The sequence below is a fragment of the Pelobates fuscus genome, chromosome 2 (genome assembly GCF_036172605.1).
Source record: "Pelobates fuscus isolate aPelFus1 chromosome 2, aPelFus1.pri, whole genome shotgun sequence".
Classification (NCBI taxonomy): Eukaryota; Metazoa; Chordata; class Amphibia; order Anura; family Pelobatidae; genus Pelobates; species Pelobates fuscus.
In genome coordinates, this window is record NC_086318.1 from 155,766,531 (window position 1) to 155,782,094 (window position 15,564).

Sequence of the window (15,564 nt, forward strand, 5' to 3'; positions counted from 1 at the left end):
ATTATTACTAGTCTCATAATCCAAATAACTTAAAGAAAAGGAGCCCTAATGAACCTCCAACCAATTATTCCAACCTCCTGTATAAGCCACGAGCTGACATGCACGCAGCTTTTTTTCAATTGGCCAAGATGTAAACCCCTTTGCTAATAAAACTGGCAGTTCTATCTAGAATGGCAAAAGGATACAATTCATAACTAAAGCATGCAGACTATCATAGGAGGTAGACCAGGGGTCACTACTGGAGCCATCGTCCTCCTAGCTATGATACTCTTGGCACAGGGTAAGACTATAAGCAGGCCTTCATAAATGCACAGTGATTGTGAGAGCAGCGGTGTGGAATGTGTGGGTTTTGTTATGAAATAATATCTTTATAAGTGATGTATTCAAAATCTTTTAAACTTGGTAATGGCAGAGCAGCAAGCTATGACTTATGGAGATAAAACACACTTAAATGCACCGATGAATGCTAATTCAAAATGGTTTGCCGTTCAGTAAACATCCTAGTTCTCTTTTGCTCTGGCTTTAAGATGCATGAGGATTATAAAGTAGAGAGACTGATCTAGAGAAAATGTTCCATATATAACCTTGGCCACAAAGATATATGTTCCAGTTTAAAAAGTCAAGATATTTGAGTTGCTGTATTAGTCTAGTAATGTGGATACAAAATACTGAAGTATTACTGTAGCTTTTAATATCTTTGTATTGGGCTAACAGAACTACTGCAATACTTCACTATTTTGCATTTAGTTCAAAATGAAAGAAAATGAGTTTTTTAGACCAGGCTGTTTATGTTTTCAAGTTTATATGTTGACTTATTTTCTTCTTTTTTTCTTATTTCTCTGCTTTTTTGCATGCTGGAATGTAAGAAAATGCAATTTTCCCAATAAATATGATTTATCGAGCAGAGTGTTGCTTTAAACACTTTGATGAAAGGGTAGATTTACAAAGAATGGATCTTTTGTTACACCTCAGAAGGTTAATTTCAGGTTTATTTAGGTTTACTTCACTTTATATATTAAAAAGCATGTCTAACAAAGCCTGCATCTTTATCCTACAAGATTACCATATCACTTTAAAGGATCAGTAACAGAACTTGTTTTTATTACAAGAAGTACAAATGGTGTAAATGTATAAATTCTGACTGTGTACCCATAATAATTTTTTCTACAATAATCTCGCATAGGCTCTGATGCACCTGGTACAATTAATTGCACAGGTGGGAAGACAGAAGATTTCCTGGAAGCGTTCAGACCAGTGTTCCTAAGGAAAGCATTACGTCCTGTAAGGGACCTGAGAAAGCCAACTATTGTCAATATTTCCATCACTCTGTATGCAATCCTTGGTGTGGTATGTATTATGTTCTATAGATTGTGAATGTTAAACATTAGAATGATAGTACAGTTTTAGACCATTATGTATCTGAGTGCAACTATTTTGTTTCCTGTCCCTGGTGCTGAGGAGAGATAAGGTGTAGGACAGTGGTAGGCAACCTATGGCACGTGTGTCATGCATGGCACTCGAGGTGTCTTTGCACGGCACTCAAGGCTGCTAGAGCCAAACAGGCTCTGGCCTATCAGGAGTCCAGTGAAACTTCAGATATCTGCGAATACGAAAAAGGTGGTGAAGGACAATCCTAAATTTATGCATTGCAGCATGTAGAGGAAGTGATCTTAGATCACTTCCTCCCAGCACTTGTGAATGATAATCCACACTGTAGTAGAGCAGCCCGCAGCTGCTGTTGCAGCTTCTGTCCTCGACCTGTACCTGGCCAGCCTGGACCCTAGGAAAGCCACCCAAACTGCTAGATATACACAGGAATGCAGAATAACCCTCCCCTCATACAAATAATACGAACATCCCACACACAAACACAGCACACAATCCCCACAAACTCAACACCACTAACAATCCACATACATGCACACAACACCACGTGCAGCCTCTCACATGCAATACCACTAGCAGCCACACACATACACACTACCAAACACACAATGTGACATACCCATCCAGACACACAATTCCACAAGCAGCCCCCCCATACACAGCCCACATTTATAGGTATCATACACAACACCACAAACTACTTGTGAACATATACAATATAACAGTTCATACACACACAAATACAACGATACAAAGCAACTGCAGTATAAATAACACAAGCAGAATACAGCAACATACACACCTCAATTTAAAAAAATAGGACCGGCACGCTACGGGACATCAAAATCTTATTTCGGCATAGGGCTGCTAAAAGGTTACCTACCCCTGGTGTAGGATGTGCTACTGACTGTCTCAGGTTATGAGCGGGCTTTATGTCAAAGCACTAGGAGCTCGATTTTACTAATAAGATGTATGATATGAAACAACAAGAGGGTACTAAAGTTCACATCCAGTAGCAGGTGCCCATTTACATTCACCATTCAAAGAATTTTCCTGAGCTTTCAACAGCTCAGTGTTGAATATCCCCCACCTAGCAGATATAGAATGTACTTTAAAGGAGCACTATAGGGTCAGAAACACAAACATATATTTCTGACCTTATAGTGTTAAAGCCACCATCTAGCCCTCCTGGCCCTCTCTTGCCTCCCTAAATATAATAAAATCTTACTTGTATTTAAGCCTGAAGCTGCTCTCTGCCCCTGTCTGCCTCAGACCTGCAAGCTTACTGCTGACATCATCAGAAGTGTTATTCTGAGCCAATCACAGTGCTTCCCCATAGTATCAACTAGGCAGATCAGGGGCAGAGCCAGCACAAGCCAGCACAAGTCAAACACAGCCCTGGCCAGTGTTCAGTGGAGATACTGAATGTTGTGATGCACACTAGGCAAGACTGAGATAGGAAGCAGCTCTAGCAGCCATCTAAGGAGTGGCCAGTGGAGTTATCACTAGGCTGTAATGTAAACACTGCATTTTCTCTGAAAATACACAATTCTACATATGGCGAAGTCAGAAGAGGGCTGGCACCTTCTTGCTCCATATACTGCTGTCTACCAGGAAATATACTAGTGGTCCTGACCAGGGCTCAGAACAATCATATTGTGGCCCACCAGTCCATTCATAAACACATACAGTACTGCACTAGCAAACATCCTGCACAAATCGTTCCTTCTGTCTAACTCTAGCAGTACTATGCTCACAGACATCCGGACACGTATCCTGCTACTTTAATCCACAGAAAAAATGTTGTGAGGCTGCAGTCTACAAACCATGTATGTTAATGGACAGAGGCAATTGCTCCCCTGCTTCCCTTGCCAGACCTCTTATGGGTGTTGTGTGGGTGACTTTGCCATTGCATTGTGGGTCCAGTCTCATGAGCTTAAATTGTGACATTAGGTACATTAAATAACGTTACATGTCACTATTTACTTTAAATTCTTGTGGATCTAGTTAATCATAATCTCCTAATTCCAGAGTATATCTGTGTGGTAAGCATTATCAGAACTCTTTTTTTTCTGCAGTTAACTGGGAAAATCCCTTGAATTAGTCACCCTTACCATTTCATCCACTGTAAACCATTCCAAACAATGTTTGTTAATTTATTGTTTCAGAATGAGAAAGATCAACTGCTAACTTCGTTCTTGTGGCTCCGAATGGTGAGTAAAAGCTATTATTATCTAAATAAGTAGCAAGTACCAGTTATTTCCCATCTTCAAAATTCCCCTATTAGTAACAAGCAATACCAGTTAAGCCTACCTAAAGTAAGAATGTCTTATTGAGCCATAATAATTAAAGTGGGCCATGAGACTGGACATCTCCTTTGCTCCATTTCATTACTCTTCACTCCACTGCCAATGAATTGAATGATGGGGATGGGGCCCTTATTCAGTATTATTATGATCTATGTGACCCAACACTTTTATAATGTATTTAATAATTTATTCTACTGTGCCTTTCCATGCCCCAGCAGAGAGCAGTGTATTGTGCAGATCTTTACTGAAACACTGAAAGGGTTCACTCTGTTCCAGGCTGGGTAATCGCTATGCTGTAATCGCTATCAGTTGCGGCAGTGGATACTAACGTTAGGCTGTTAAAAAATAAATAAAAAAGAGCAACAAGATTAGAAACTTGTTGATAATTTGTATTCACTATTATCTACAGGTTACAGCTGATATTTAACGACAAGGGCCTCAGCTTACTTATAGCAGCAGAAAATAAATATAAACTTTTTAGGGCTGATATTTTTATTGATTCTCAACTGGATTTGCTACCAGTTTAAATTTGAGCAGCCCAACCTGATAAATTGTCCGGCAGCCTGAAAACAATCCTCTGATAAATGTGCTTCAGAAGTACATCTATGGGAATTTCCATCTTCTCACCAAAGTCTTGAGATAGGCTTGTCAGAGCAGTCTGATTGGCTGATGTACAAGTCATCCAATCAGAGCATTCTGAATAAGAATGTATAGTGTGGGAAAACCCTTTTCCCTCTGTGCAAGCAATGTGGAGATCTTATTTTGTAGGCAGTTTGTTTTATTTATTGCAATTGTTTTTGTGCGATTGGGTCTTTTATTTTTATTTGGCCTGGATTTTTATTTGACCCTTTTAGGGGCGAGGAAAACAAGTTTTAAAAAGAAAGAAGACATCAGTTTAGTTATTTTATTGTTACTGTTAAATCGGATTAAATCAATGGAAAAAAAGTCCACTACCGACAAGGGAGTAGAAAAGTTTGTAATATACAGACCCCCTCCAAGTACAGGGCATAATCCTAACATTAGAAGTATTACCATGAATGAAAGAGACAAGTGGAAGGACCCCCTATATAAAGAATTGTAAAATATAAACTTTATTGAGATGATTTTACTATACAGCCAAATTTTCCTTTATTTGGGGAAATATTTCCAAATGAATCACCAAAGCCTAAATTTTCAATGTAAAATATAGTCTTCAGATTCAATATTCTAACCAATATTTTTCGGCTTCCACTAAGCATTAAATGGCAGTAACTAAATCAATCCAAACTATTAAATAGATTATTGGTAGCAAATACATGTGATCAGTGGGAATTTAATTGAGTACAAGGTTGGAAACGAGCCCCAAGTAGGCAATATAGAAGTAAAACAGGCTCTTTAACAACCAATAACTTTTCAGAGTTGCTTTTAACACAACCTGCATTTTTGTATAATCTATGACTTCGTTCAAAATTAAGAGTTATATCTCTGGTGTGATATCACCCTTTGTTTAAGGCATTATAAAATGGATACTATAGGCAACCAGACCACTTCATCTCTGTGACGTGCTCTGGAGCAGTGTCGCTTACCTCTTTACCTCTTAACTCTGCAATGTAAACCATATCCAGCGTCTTCAAAATTACCCTAAGAAAGCATAGATTGCCACGCATGCAGATTAGGTTTCTCCATTGCAACAACAGAGGAGGAGGAGAAAGAACCAGCGCTAAGGGAACCCGGCACTGAAAAGAGGTAAGTGTTTAAAGTTTTTTTTTAACCATTTAAACACGGGGGAAGGGGGAGGCATTGCAGAAAGATACTATGGAGTTAGAAACACAGCTTTGTTTTCCTATTGCTATAGTGTTCCTTTAATTAATTGTGTCTTACGTTTTTGCTGCTGCCTGACAGTATCAGCAGTTTAATGAAAAGTCTGTTTCATTTATTGTAGGTATGGCATAATGAATTTGCAGAATGGGATCCCTTACTATGTGGTGGCATAGATAACATATCAGTTCCTGCTGAGGAGATGTGGATTCCAGATATCTTTGTTCATCAGTTGTAAGTATCACAAGCATTCATATTAGTCTTGTCTAATAGGTCATGACACAAGCCACGTTTGTACCTAAGAAGAAGGAACCTCTATAGACCCACTTTCACTTTGTTGTATATTTCAACTTCTGGATACTGCCTCCTTGATAAGAATCCATTATAAAAGGTGCCACTACATGTCTGGACCCTTTTTTAAAACTATATTAACCAGGCACTGACACAGGAAGCACCTCTATTGACCTCTAAAAAGGCTGTTTTTACAGCAAAAAGCCTGCAGTGCCAGACTATACTCACCAGAACAACTTCATTAAGTTGTAGTTGTTCTGATGACTATAGTGTCCCTTTAATAAATTATAAGTGATAAGGACACACATATAAAGGTTACTTCAAACATCCTTACCTGCTTTGGTCATGGCTGGATTTACTTGCTGCCTCAAGGCCAGTTTCCTTAATGCACCCCCCTGTATTCACCAGACCTTTCACCATTGTATTAACCCCAACTCCACAAAGGCAGAATATACCCTTTCCTTGTCCATTGTCCACGAATTTGTTACAGATAGCTTTGTTTTTACCACATTTTAATTTTCACCTTAACGCCTAACATTTAACTTTTGGGTAGATGAGGAAAGTGAGTACTTTTGAAGGAGAGTAATTCTATTGAGATGTTGGCTCCAGAATATGTGTTGCTGTAAATCTGCCCTTTTATCATGAGACTGGAATACGAAACTGAGATTTTTAAGTAATTTGTATATGGCTACAGAGTCTATAGCAGAGCCGTCATTATCGTTCTCTCCAAATGGCCCTTACTTTTTCAGCTTATGGAATGAACATATTGAATTCTCAGACTAAGATGAATACATATTCATCTGTACATAATGGAAATAGTGCCGTAAAGTGTTTGTGTTTTTATCAAACACTCCCCATAAGTCCAAATTCCAGTTAGACTAAAATATGAAATTTTAATGGTTCTGTGCAAAAGCAACTGGATGTCATTGCATGATAATCTCTCCTCTTTATTCTCAGATCTGCCCATGCCTATCTGCTATTAATTTCAGAATATTAAATATTAAACAGGACATCATAACATACAGTGGTTATTTAACATAGTTATTGGAGTTGATGTCTCCAGTATTTTTATCTATGGATATGTGAAATGTAAATTCTGCTACAAGCTCTATTATCATTATAATGCTTTCCCGTATTTTTTGTTATTCTAAACTTTCTGTGCACCTATCCAGTCATTATTCACACACTTAAAATTCCTCTTTTTTACCCTTCTTTATTACTTGTTGGAGTTAGTCTCTGTGTATTACTAGGCTGTTTTGGTTTTCTTATAGTGTGGATGAAGACAAATCCCCACATCTGCCCTATCTCCTGGTGGATCATACTGGGCAGGTGCGATACCTGAAACCATTGAGGGTGGTAAGCTCCTGCAATCTCAGCATCTTTCGCTTTCCTTTTGACATTCAGAATTGCTCCCTCACCTTTGGCTCTTTTTTGGACTCAGGTATGTTTTGACACAAATTAAACAATTAAAATAGCACTGTAATTATTGCAGCATTTATTGATCCTTAGAGTTCACTTCTACATGTTTTATGCCTCGTAGGTTCTCCAGAACAAAGTGTTGTCTTCTAAGCTTTCAAACTTTCATTATTTCTTGAAGAGTGCAGAAAGCAACAAGGTGGAGTGGTATCTTCAGAAGCATACCTAGGTTACTTGGCACCCAGGACATATATGTTTGTGCCCCCCTGTAGTTTAAACCCACTTATCCATATGTGCATATATTCTGACCCATTTTGTATGTTTCTCCTAATTCACCCTTTAAACAGTATGTGTCTCTTTTCACAATTTGTTTGTGTCTTTCAACCCACATTACTTCTTGTGTATCTCTTAACTCCCCCCACTTACCTCTTGTCTGTTTCTGACCACAACAGTTAAACCACTGTCAGGTAACTGATGGCACAATATTGCCACTCTGTGGCCTCATTCACCAAAACATGGCAGCAATGGGAAGCTTACAAGAGAATATAATAAGAAAGAAGGAAAAATGACTCCAACTATAAATAGTTAGGACTCAATTCTGTCCTGTTGTATTTTTTTTATAGCTCCCAAGAATGCATTATACTTGTTATGTTGATATTTCCAGATCTGATCTCTGGTACTATTGACTACTCTCCTTTCTGTAACCCCTGACTTTTATTTATGGTTTCCCTTGACTAACTTGTCTCAGACTATTCTTTGTTTACTTACATAAAGCCTAGCCACCCTAAGGACCAGTATATATTATTTATTGTATCTCAGGATACACTCTGCGTGATAGGTCTTACTATTCTGACATTACAATAGGGCCTTTTGGACCCTTCATGGATCATCACATGGACCAGTTTGCTCATACATTGCTGAATTGTTCAGCAACCCTGCAACCTGAGGGACAAACTTCTCCAGCCACTAATACATCGGTTGGGTTAGAAACATGCGCCTCTCAAACTTCCTCTCGTGTGACTTCACCTATACGTTATGTTGGAGATCCCTATCCTACTGACAGAGCCAAGATGGGTTTAGTTTTTACTCTATTGATTGATAATGCTTTAGTGTGGGCTAATCCTTTATGGAAGAATGATAGTCCTTTGCTATATAACTATGTGGCATTTGTGGATACATTTAGGAGAACCTTTGATGCCCCTGGTAGAAAGGCTAATGTAGAAAGATCCCTTCTAAGCTTAAACCAGGGAAATAGATTTTTAGTTAATTATGTTTTGGAATTCTGTTCTCTTGCAGCAGAAGTGTGCTGGATTAATCAGGGATTCATATATGGTTTTATAAATGTTTTTATGTAATTCTTGATGAGGTAGTCACTAGGCATCATCAAGAGAACTTAAATAATTCATACTTATACTCATACTTACAAAATACATGTTTGTTTTCCTGACACTATAATGTTTCTTTAAAAATTCTAAATTTTGTCATTCGTGGTAAAAGTATCAAGGAGGTCAACATTTCTTTGTTATTTTTATTTGTGGAACAATGTTCCATTTTAGAAGTCCTCTTTGAATCCTATCAGAATAGAATTCTTTTGTAATTTTAAAGCCATTTTCTCCAGAACTGGACACGATATTCTTTTGTCCACTTACAATAAACCTGCATAAGATCTGTTTTACTTCCCATACTGTGCCCAGGACCACTATTAGTGGTGATGGCCAACACAGCAGTATAGTCAAAACCAGCAAGAGTGTGAACTTTGGGTGTGTTCATATAATTATGTTATGTTGTACCTGAATATCTGAATTCAGCCTCCAGAAGGACGTAGACTGCCCAACTCCAGGCATACTTTTATCATATGTTGCAGTGAGTGCTTCTTGATTTCCTTCCTTCTAGTGCGTTCCCATTCAACCCTATAGCATGTACCTGTAATAGAATATCAATTCCTCTCTACACATATTTGAGGTTGTTCCATACGTTTTATCTATGTCCTTCTCACAGTGCAGCACATTAAACTTGGTCTGCTAATGCCAACTGACATCATTGAGAAATTCGCTAGGAATGCACGGACCTCACAGGGTGAATGGGAACTTGTTAAAATTGAAAGCCTATTTGCTGATGAAACAATGGATCTAGTGACATTTAATGTAAGTACATGCAAAATTAAAGCACAGAGCTATCCTCAATGTTAAGAAGTAAGATCTATGAACTCCTACATAAGGGCTTATAAATATCTGATGTATCAGTTGTATATTGTTTCCCTTAGATTATTGTGAAGCGCCGCCCTACTCTATATGTGGTGAATTTGCTGATTCCTAGCGCTTTTCTGATGTTGATTGATGTTTTAAGTTTTAACCTTCCGCCACATACTGTGGACAGAGCGTCTTTCAAAATGACCCTGCTGCTGGGATACACTGTCTTCCTGCTTATTCTCAATGACCTGCTTCCAGCCACTGCCAGCGGGACTCCTCTAATAGGTGAGGTCATGCCACCAGGGAACTCACAGTAACCACAGAAACTGTTGTTTGTACATTACATCTATAATACTCTAGTAGATCTGTTTAGCAATTTACAGGTTATGGTAGGAGGGATGTACACAATAAGTTCTATGATTTACAATGCAAAGTCATTTATTAGTATAAGAAGTCACTGTAACGAACTTAGGGGACGGTTTCTCAAATATACACTACGCCCAACTTCAAAAATCAAAACCAAATATACAAAAACATAGAATTATTCTGCAAGTCACAAAAATAGAGGGGCAGCTCAGTAATGCATAAAAAAAAAAAAAAAGAACAGATACAAAGGCATTCTTATTTTTTTTTTTAGCATATATTGTAGTGTGGATATATATTTCTTCAAAAGAATAATACTCTAACACAAGCTAATGAAAAGTGCCTACAGTGTTTTTAACAGGCAGGACAGTTTAGCCCTATAGTCACCTGAACAACTTTAGCTTAATGAGGTTGTTCAGGTGAGAACTATTGCTCACTGCAGCCTTTTTCATGTAAACACTGAGAAAATACAGTGTTTACATTGAAACCTAGGAACACCTCCAGTTGCAGTCACTCAGAGTGAACCAGAGGGACTTCGGAGTTGATGGAGGCATAATATGCCTCCATCCACTCAAATCTGCTCTCAGTAGAGCACAGGGCAGCACTGTGCACAGCATCCTGTGATTCAGTATCTCCTCCCTCTGTATGCAGACACTGAACATTCCTCATAGAGATTCATTGATTACATTAATCTCTATGAGGAGATGTTGATTGGCCAGGACTGTGTTTGAATCATGCTGGCTCTGCCCCTCATCTGCCTCTTTGTCAGTCTCAGCCAATCCTATGGGGAAGCGCTGTGATTGGATCAGGCTACCACATGTCAGCAGACTGCTTGTTTTTCTGAGTCTAACAGCATGCAGATTAACAGCTTCAGGCTTGAATACAGTAAGATTTTTTACTATATTTATGGAGGCATGAAGGGGCCCAGGGGGGCTAGATGGTGGTGTTAACACTATAGGGTCAGGAATATATGTTTGTGTTCCTGACCCTATAGTGATCCTTTAAGCATGCATTGGCACACCTGGCACACTTCTTATGCATGCCTATAGTATGGATTATAATGGGGTAATATTCCCAATCACATATGCCTTATACATTAGTAGGGGAAAGCTAGAACTAGTTTAGCAAACAAAATTCTTAGAACCCTGCTCACAACCTTCTATTTAAAAAATACATTGATAAAAAACACATATGTAATGTAATGTAATGTAATTCATTATCAGAGCCAGATTAAAGGTACACTATAGGCACCCAGATCACTTCACACTAAATCCACTACACACACTGCATCTATTATATAAACTACATCCACAATACACACACACCACATCCACTACACATACACACACACACACTGCATCCACTTTGCACAAGCTGCAATCACTACACAAACACATATACTGCATTCACTATACAAACATACTGCATTCAGTACACACACTCTGTATTTACTCTACACACACTGCATGCACTCTACACACACTGCATCCTTGTGGATGAACTCGGGAATGGACACTGTGGACGGAATGAGGGGTGGGCCCTGTGGATGAATTCAGGGTGGGCCCCAGGGGCCCAGACATTAAGCTGTGCAAGGGGCACCAACATTTCTAATGCAGCCATACATGTACATTAGATTCTCCCTGATTGCTGGAGAAAAATATTACTGACTTTGAATTGGTTTGGATACACTTGGAGCATTCACCATTTTAATTTATTCTACTTTATTTTTCACTAATACATTATTTGGATGACTTGTTTTTTTTCTGACTACACTAGTGTCTTAGTCTTGAACCTTCTTTTTCTTTTTCTTTCCTATGTGCGTGGGTGCAACATGAACTTACTTTTATTTTCCTCTTTTTTTTCTTTTTCTTCTGTTAACTCTGGTTAATGATAATTATGCTACTCTGTACTTATTATGTACAATTTACATGTCGCGTTTGAATCTTTGTATAAACTTGTATATTGTAAAATATATATGTAACTTATTTTTTCTTCAATGGAAAAAAAATTACTACATGCTGGACATAAAATAAAGGTTATGGTCATAATACAAGTTGACCATGGCACCTTAATTCCTGTGGCACATGTAATGGTGTATCTCTTTGAGATGATATGTACTAGAACAGATTATGTTGCTTAAGATCACACTTTATAATGTTTTTTATACACAGCTGACTATTTTGTTTAGTACTCTTATCTTTCTCTCGATCTCTCTCTTGTTCTCCCTTTTGTGCAGGAATTTATTTCTCACTTTGTCTGGCTTTGTTGGTTATTGGACTTTTAGAAACAGTCTTTGTGATGAATATTTTGCACAGGGGATCCTCACAATGCCCAGGGGTGCCCATCTGGGCTCGTACCTTAGTCTTGAATTACCTTGCTAGGTTGGTGTGTTACAAGAAAGTAGAACAATTTGAACCTGAATCCCTGAACAATTCCTTAACCTCTGAATCAGCATTTCATGGTATGTAGTGAGCACACTTATCAATCATCATTAGACAATGACACAAATTGCAAAAACTTTATGTATTCCAAAGATGTTGTTACACTGAGTAAAAATACATAAACTCGCAGAACTCATTAATTTCTGACTGCATAATGTTGAATTAGCATCTCTGTGGAACACCTCTAAATAGTTTTATAGCAGCTTGTGCTATAAGAAATTTTTTATAAATTACAATAATGGTATTTATTTTGTAGTAGAACAGGAATCACGGTCAGATAGCTACTACTGTCATTCACAACCATAGTAATAGAATACACGGGACTACAACAATCTACCATTTCTAATATCAGCTACCGGGTGTTGTCGGGTACCAATGTTGATGAGATCCTAAACTTTGTAACCCTATGAGAAAAACATTTCCCTCAGCAGGTCATGGGGTCTAGGCTATATGCTAAAAATAACATTGCAGATAAAATGCAATGAACATGTAACATTAATTTTATCCCAAGGAGTAGGTACAAACCATGATCCAAGACTTGTGTTTTGCAAAATCCAAGAACGGGAACTATGTACTATGGCTTAGAATTAGGAAAGGGGTAAAGGTAGGCATTATAGAAAATGTAACAAAGGTGGAAATGGCATTGTCAGGCAAAAAAAGATTTGCTTACAGTCTGAGTGATACAGGAAAATCTTAAACAATATCACTAATGTGGGACATAACATTTGCCATACCTGCAAGTTCCTTCTAGCATAACTATGTGTTTGAATTGCTAATATTCTTCTCCACAGGGAAGAATGTCAGTGTGCAGCTCACATGTGTAGAAATGAGCCAGGGGGATGTTCAGACGCACCAATTTCTAAGAAATATCAGCAGTGACCTGCACTCAATGAGAAGGCTGATGGAAGGTTACTTTGAACAACAAGAGATTGCTGAAGAATGGCTGCGCATTGGGTTAATCTTGGATGCTGTGGTGTACCGGATGTATCTGATCTTTATGATGGTATATGCTGTGGTACTTGGTGCTACATGGGGAACATGGTACAATGTATAGAAAACCAACATCACTGCAATTACTGGACATAGAACATGTTGATTTATAATCATACATAGTGCCTTATTGTACTGAGATGTTTTTCTAGTTTATTATTTTAAGACACACTGGCAAAGAGAAATTGTGATGCATGGTTCCTGGTGAAACACTCTCTAAATTGGGGGAAAAAATAGGTGAGGGATGGGTGAGGAGGTCTGACTATCCTATTGCAAAGACGTCCAACTGCTGAACTTCTTTAATTCAATCTACAAAATACCATTTCATTATTCATCAAAGCACTCCAGCATTGCTGATCCACCAGATTGTCATTTATGGTTATCCAACGATCAGTTTGAACAAACTCAATTGACTCTATTTGTGGGCTGAGTGAGGCATTGCCATTGTATGTGGCATAGCTACAGATATGAGGCGAGAGAAGTGGCCATTCTCCTGTCACAGCCATTAGTGAGCTAATAAAGGGCCCCAGCGCACCCACCTTTGGTCAGTGATGTTTATTCTGGACTTGAGGTTTCTCCTGCAAACTGATGCCAAACCCAAAATGGCTAGTGACACAAGCAATGTGACGACCTAGAGGCAAGTGTGGCATCCTCTGCAGGCCTTACCTGTTTGCAGCCTTTCTTAATGGCAGATCTGTACCAAGGCACAGGTTGCCGACTATGACATCCTCATCTACCAGCGAGGTTACAGGGAAACATATTTGTTTTTCAATGACTATGATTTTATTCTGTATACTGGTTCTCTCTGTGATCTGATTTTATTTCTTTAGCTTTCATATATTCTAGTGTTAAAATGTGCAGATGCATCTCTACAACGGCATTTGCACTGCTGTAATCAATTTTTTTACAACATTTATCCTACCGAGGTCTATTTACATTTTTCTACGTGCAGAAATATATAAATTAGTAAATAAATAAAAAGGGAGAAAAAGGAAATAGGAGCATGCAATATTAAAATATCTGGATGTGCAAAAACTTCAGAAAGGATGCTACTGGTCCTTTCAATCTGAATTCCTCTTGGTATTTGTTATTGTGATGCACCAAAACCCGTTGATCAGTATTTTATCAGGAACAACTGAATACCCATGCAGAAATATGCTATAAGCTAAACCTGTGGCTGCCAGGTTTATCGCAAAAGGGCTAGCACCTATAGGTGTACATAAGTGCACGTTTCCAGTAATATTTCCCTTACACACAAACTTGATTGGATTTGAATGAATACAAATTAAAAGGTTTATTGTTTTTATATGAATATAATGTGATTTGTACATAATGTTCGAATGTTTGGCATCTTTTGTAAGTGATGTTATTGTTCAAAGGAAATAAAATAGTGCATCGGGTCTTGAACTAAACTTATTTGAGGTCTGTAGCCAAGTCATCTTGTCTCATTGGGGCCACAGATCCAAATCCCCAGATGCACACATACAGATCTTTATTACCGGATACACTCGTTTGCACACATACAGATCTGTATTATCAGATAGACACACATTTATATACATACAACTGCAGCACTACCAGCACAGTTCTGCATTAATCCCAACTCCAAGCATTATACCTACACTTGCTGCATTAGCCCCCTCACTTGAAGCATTAAGTACACATCCAGGGTTAGAGCTGACATTAGGTGAAGCAGTGACTCACAGGAAGTACCCTACAGCCAACATGGGCTTTCAGGGAGATCTCACTGGCCAGCCTTGCATGATTAGTCCTCTAGTATTTACGTTGTTTTGTCCATTATTTTTGTTCATATATTCTAATTACAGTGCCTTGCAAAAGTATTCACCCCCCTTGGCATTTTTCGTGTTTTGTTGCCTTACAACTGGGAATTAACATGGATTGTTTGATTTTCATCATTTAATTTACAGAACATGCCCACAACTTTGAAGATGTTTTTTTTTTTATTATTGTGAAGCAAGCAACAAATAGGACAAAATAACAGAAAAGGACAATGTGCATAACTACTCACCCCCCTAAAGTCAATACTTTGTAGAGCCACCTTTTGCGGCAATCACAGCTCCAAGTCGCTTTGGATAAGTCTCTATAAGCTTGCCACATCTTGCCACTGGGATCTTTGCCCATTCCTCCTTGCAAAACTGCTCCAGCTCCTTCAAGTTGAATGGTTTGCACTTGTGAACAGGAATCTTTAAGTCTGACCACAGATTTTCTATTGGATTTAGGTCTGGGCTTTGACTAGGCCATTCCAACACATTTACATCTTTCCCCTTAAACCACTCAAGTATTGCTTTAGCAGTGTGTTTGGGGTCATTGTCCTGCTGGAAGGTGAACCTCCGTCCTAGCCTCAAATCACGTACTGAGTGG

General features: G+C 38.4%; 1 protein-coding gene across 1 annotated transcript; it reads left to right on the forward strand.

Moving 5' to 3' along the window:
* Window positions 1–201: 201 nt before the first annotated feature.
* LOC134586227 (5-hydroxytryptamine receptor 3A-like) lies at window positions 202–13,460 on the forward strand. The gene is made up of 9 exons (XM_063441724.1): window positions 202–280; window positions 1,184–1,347; window positions 3,555–3,599; window positions 5,617–5,726; window positions 7,055–7,224; window positions 9,198–9,343; window positions 9,463–9,673; window positions 11,988–12,212; window positions 12,984–13,460. Exons 1-9 carry the CDS (start codon window positions 202–204, stop codon window positions 13,244–13,246), a joined length of 1,413 nt encoding a protein of 470 aa, XP_063297794.1. The 3' UTR covers window positions 13,247–13,460.
* Window positions 13,461–15,564: the final 2,104 nt, after the last annotated feature.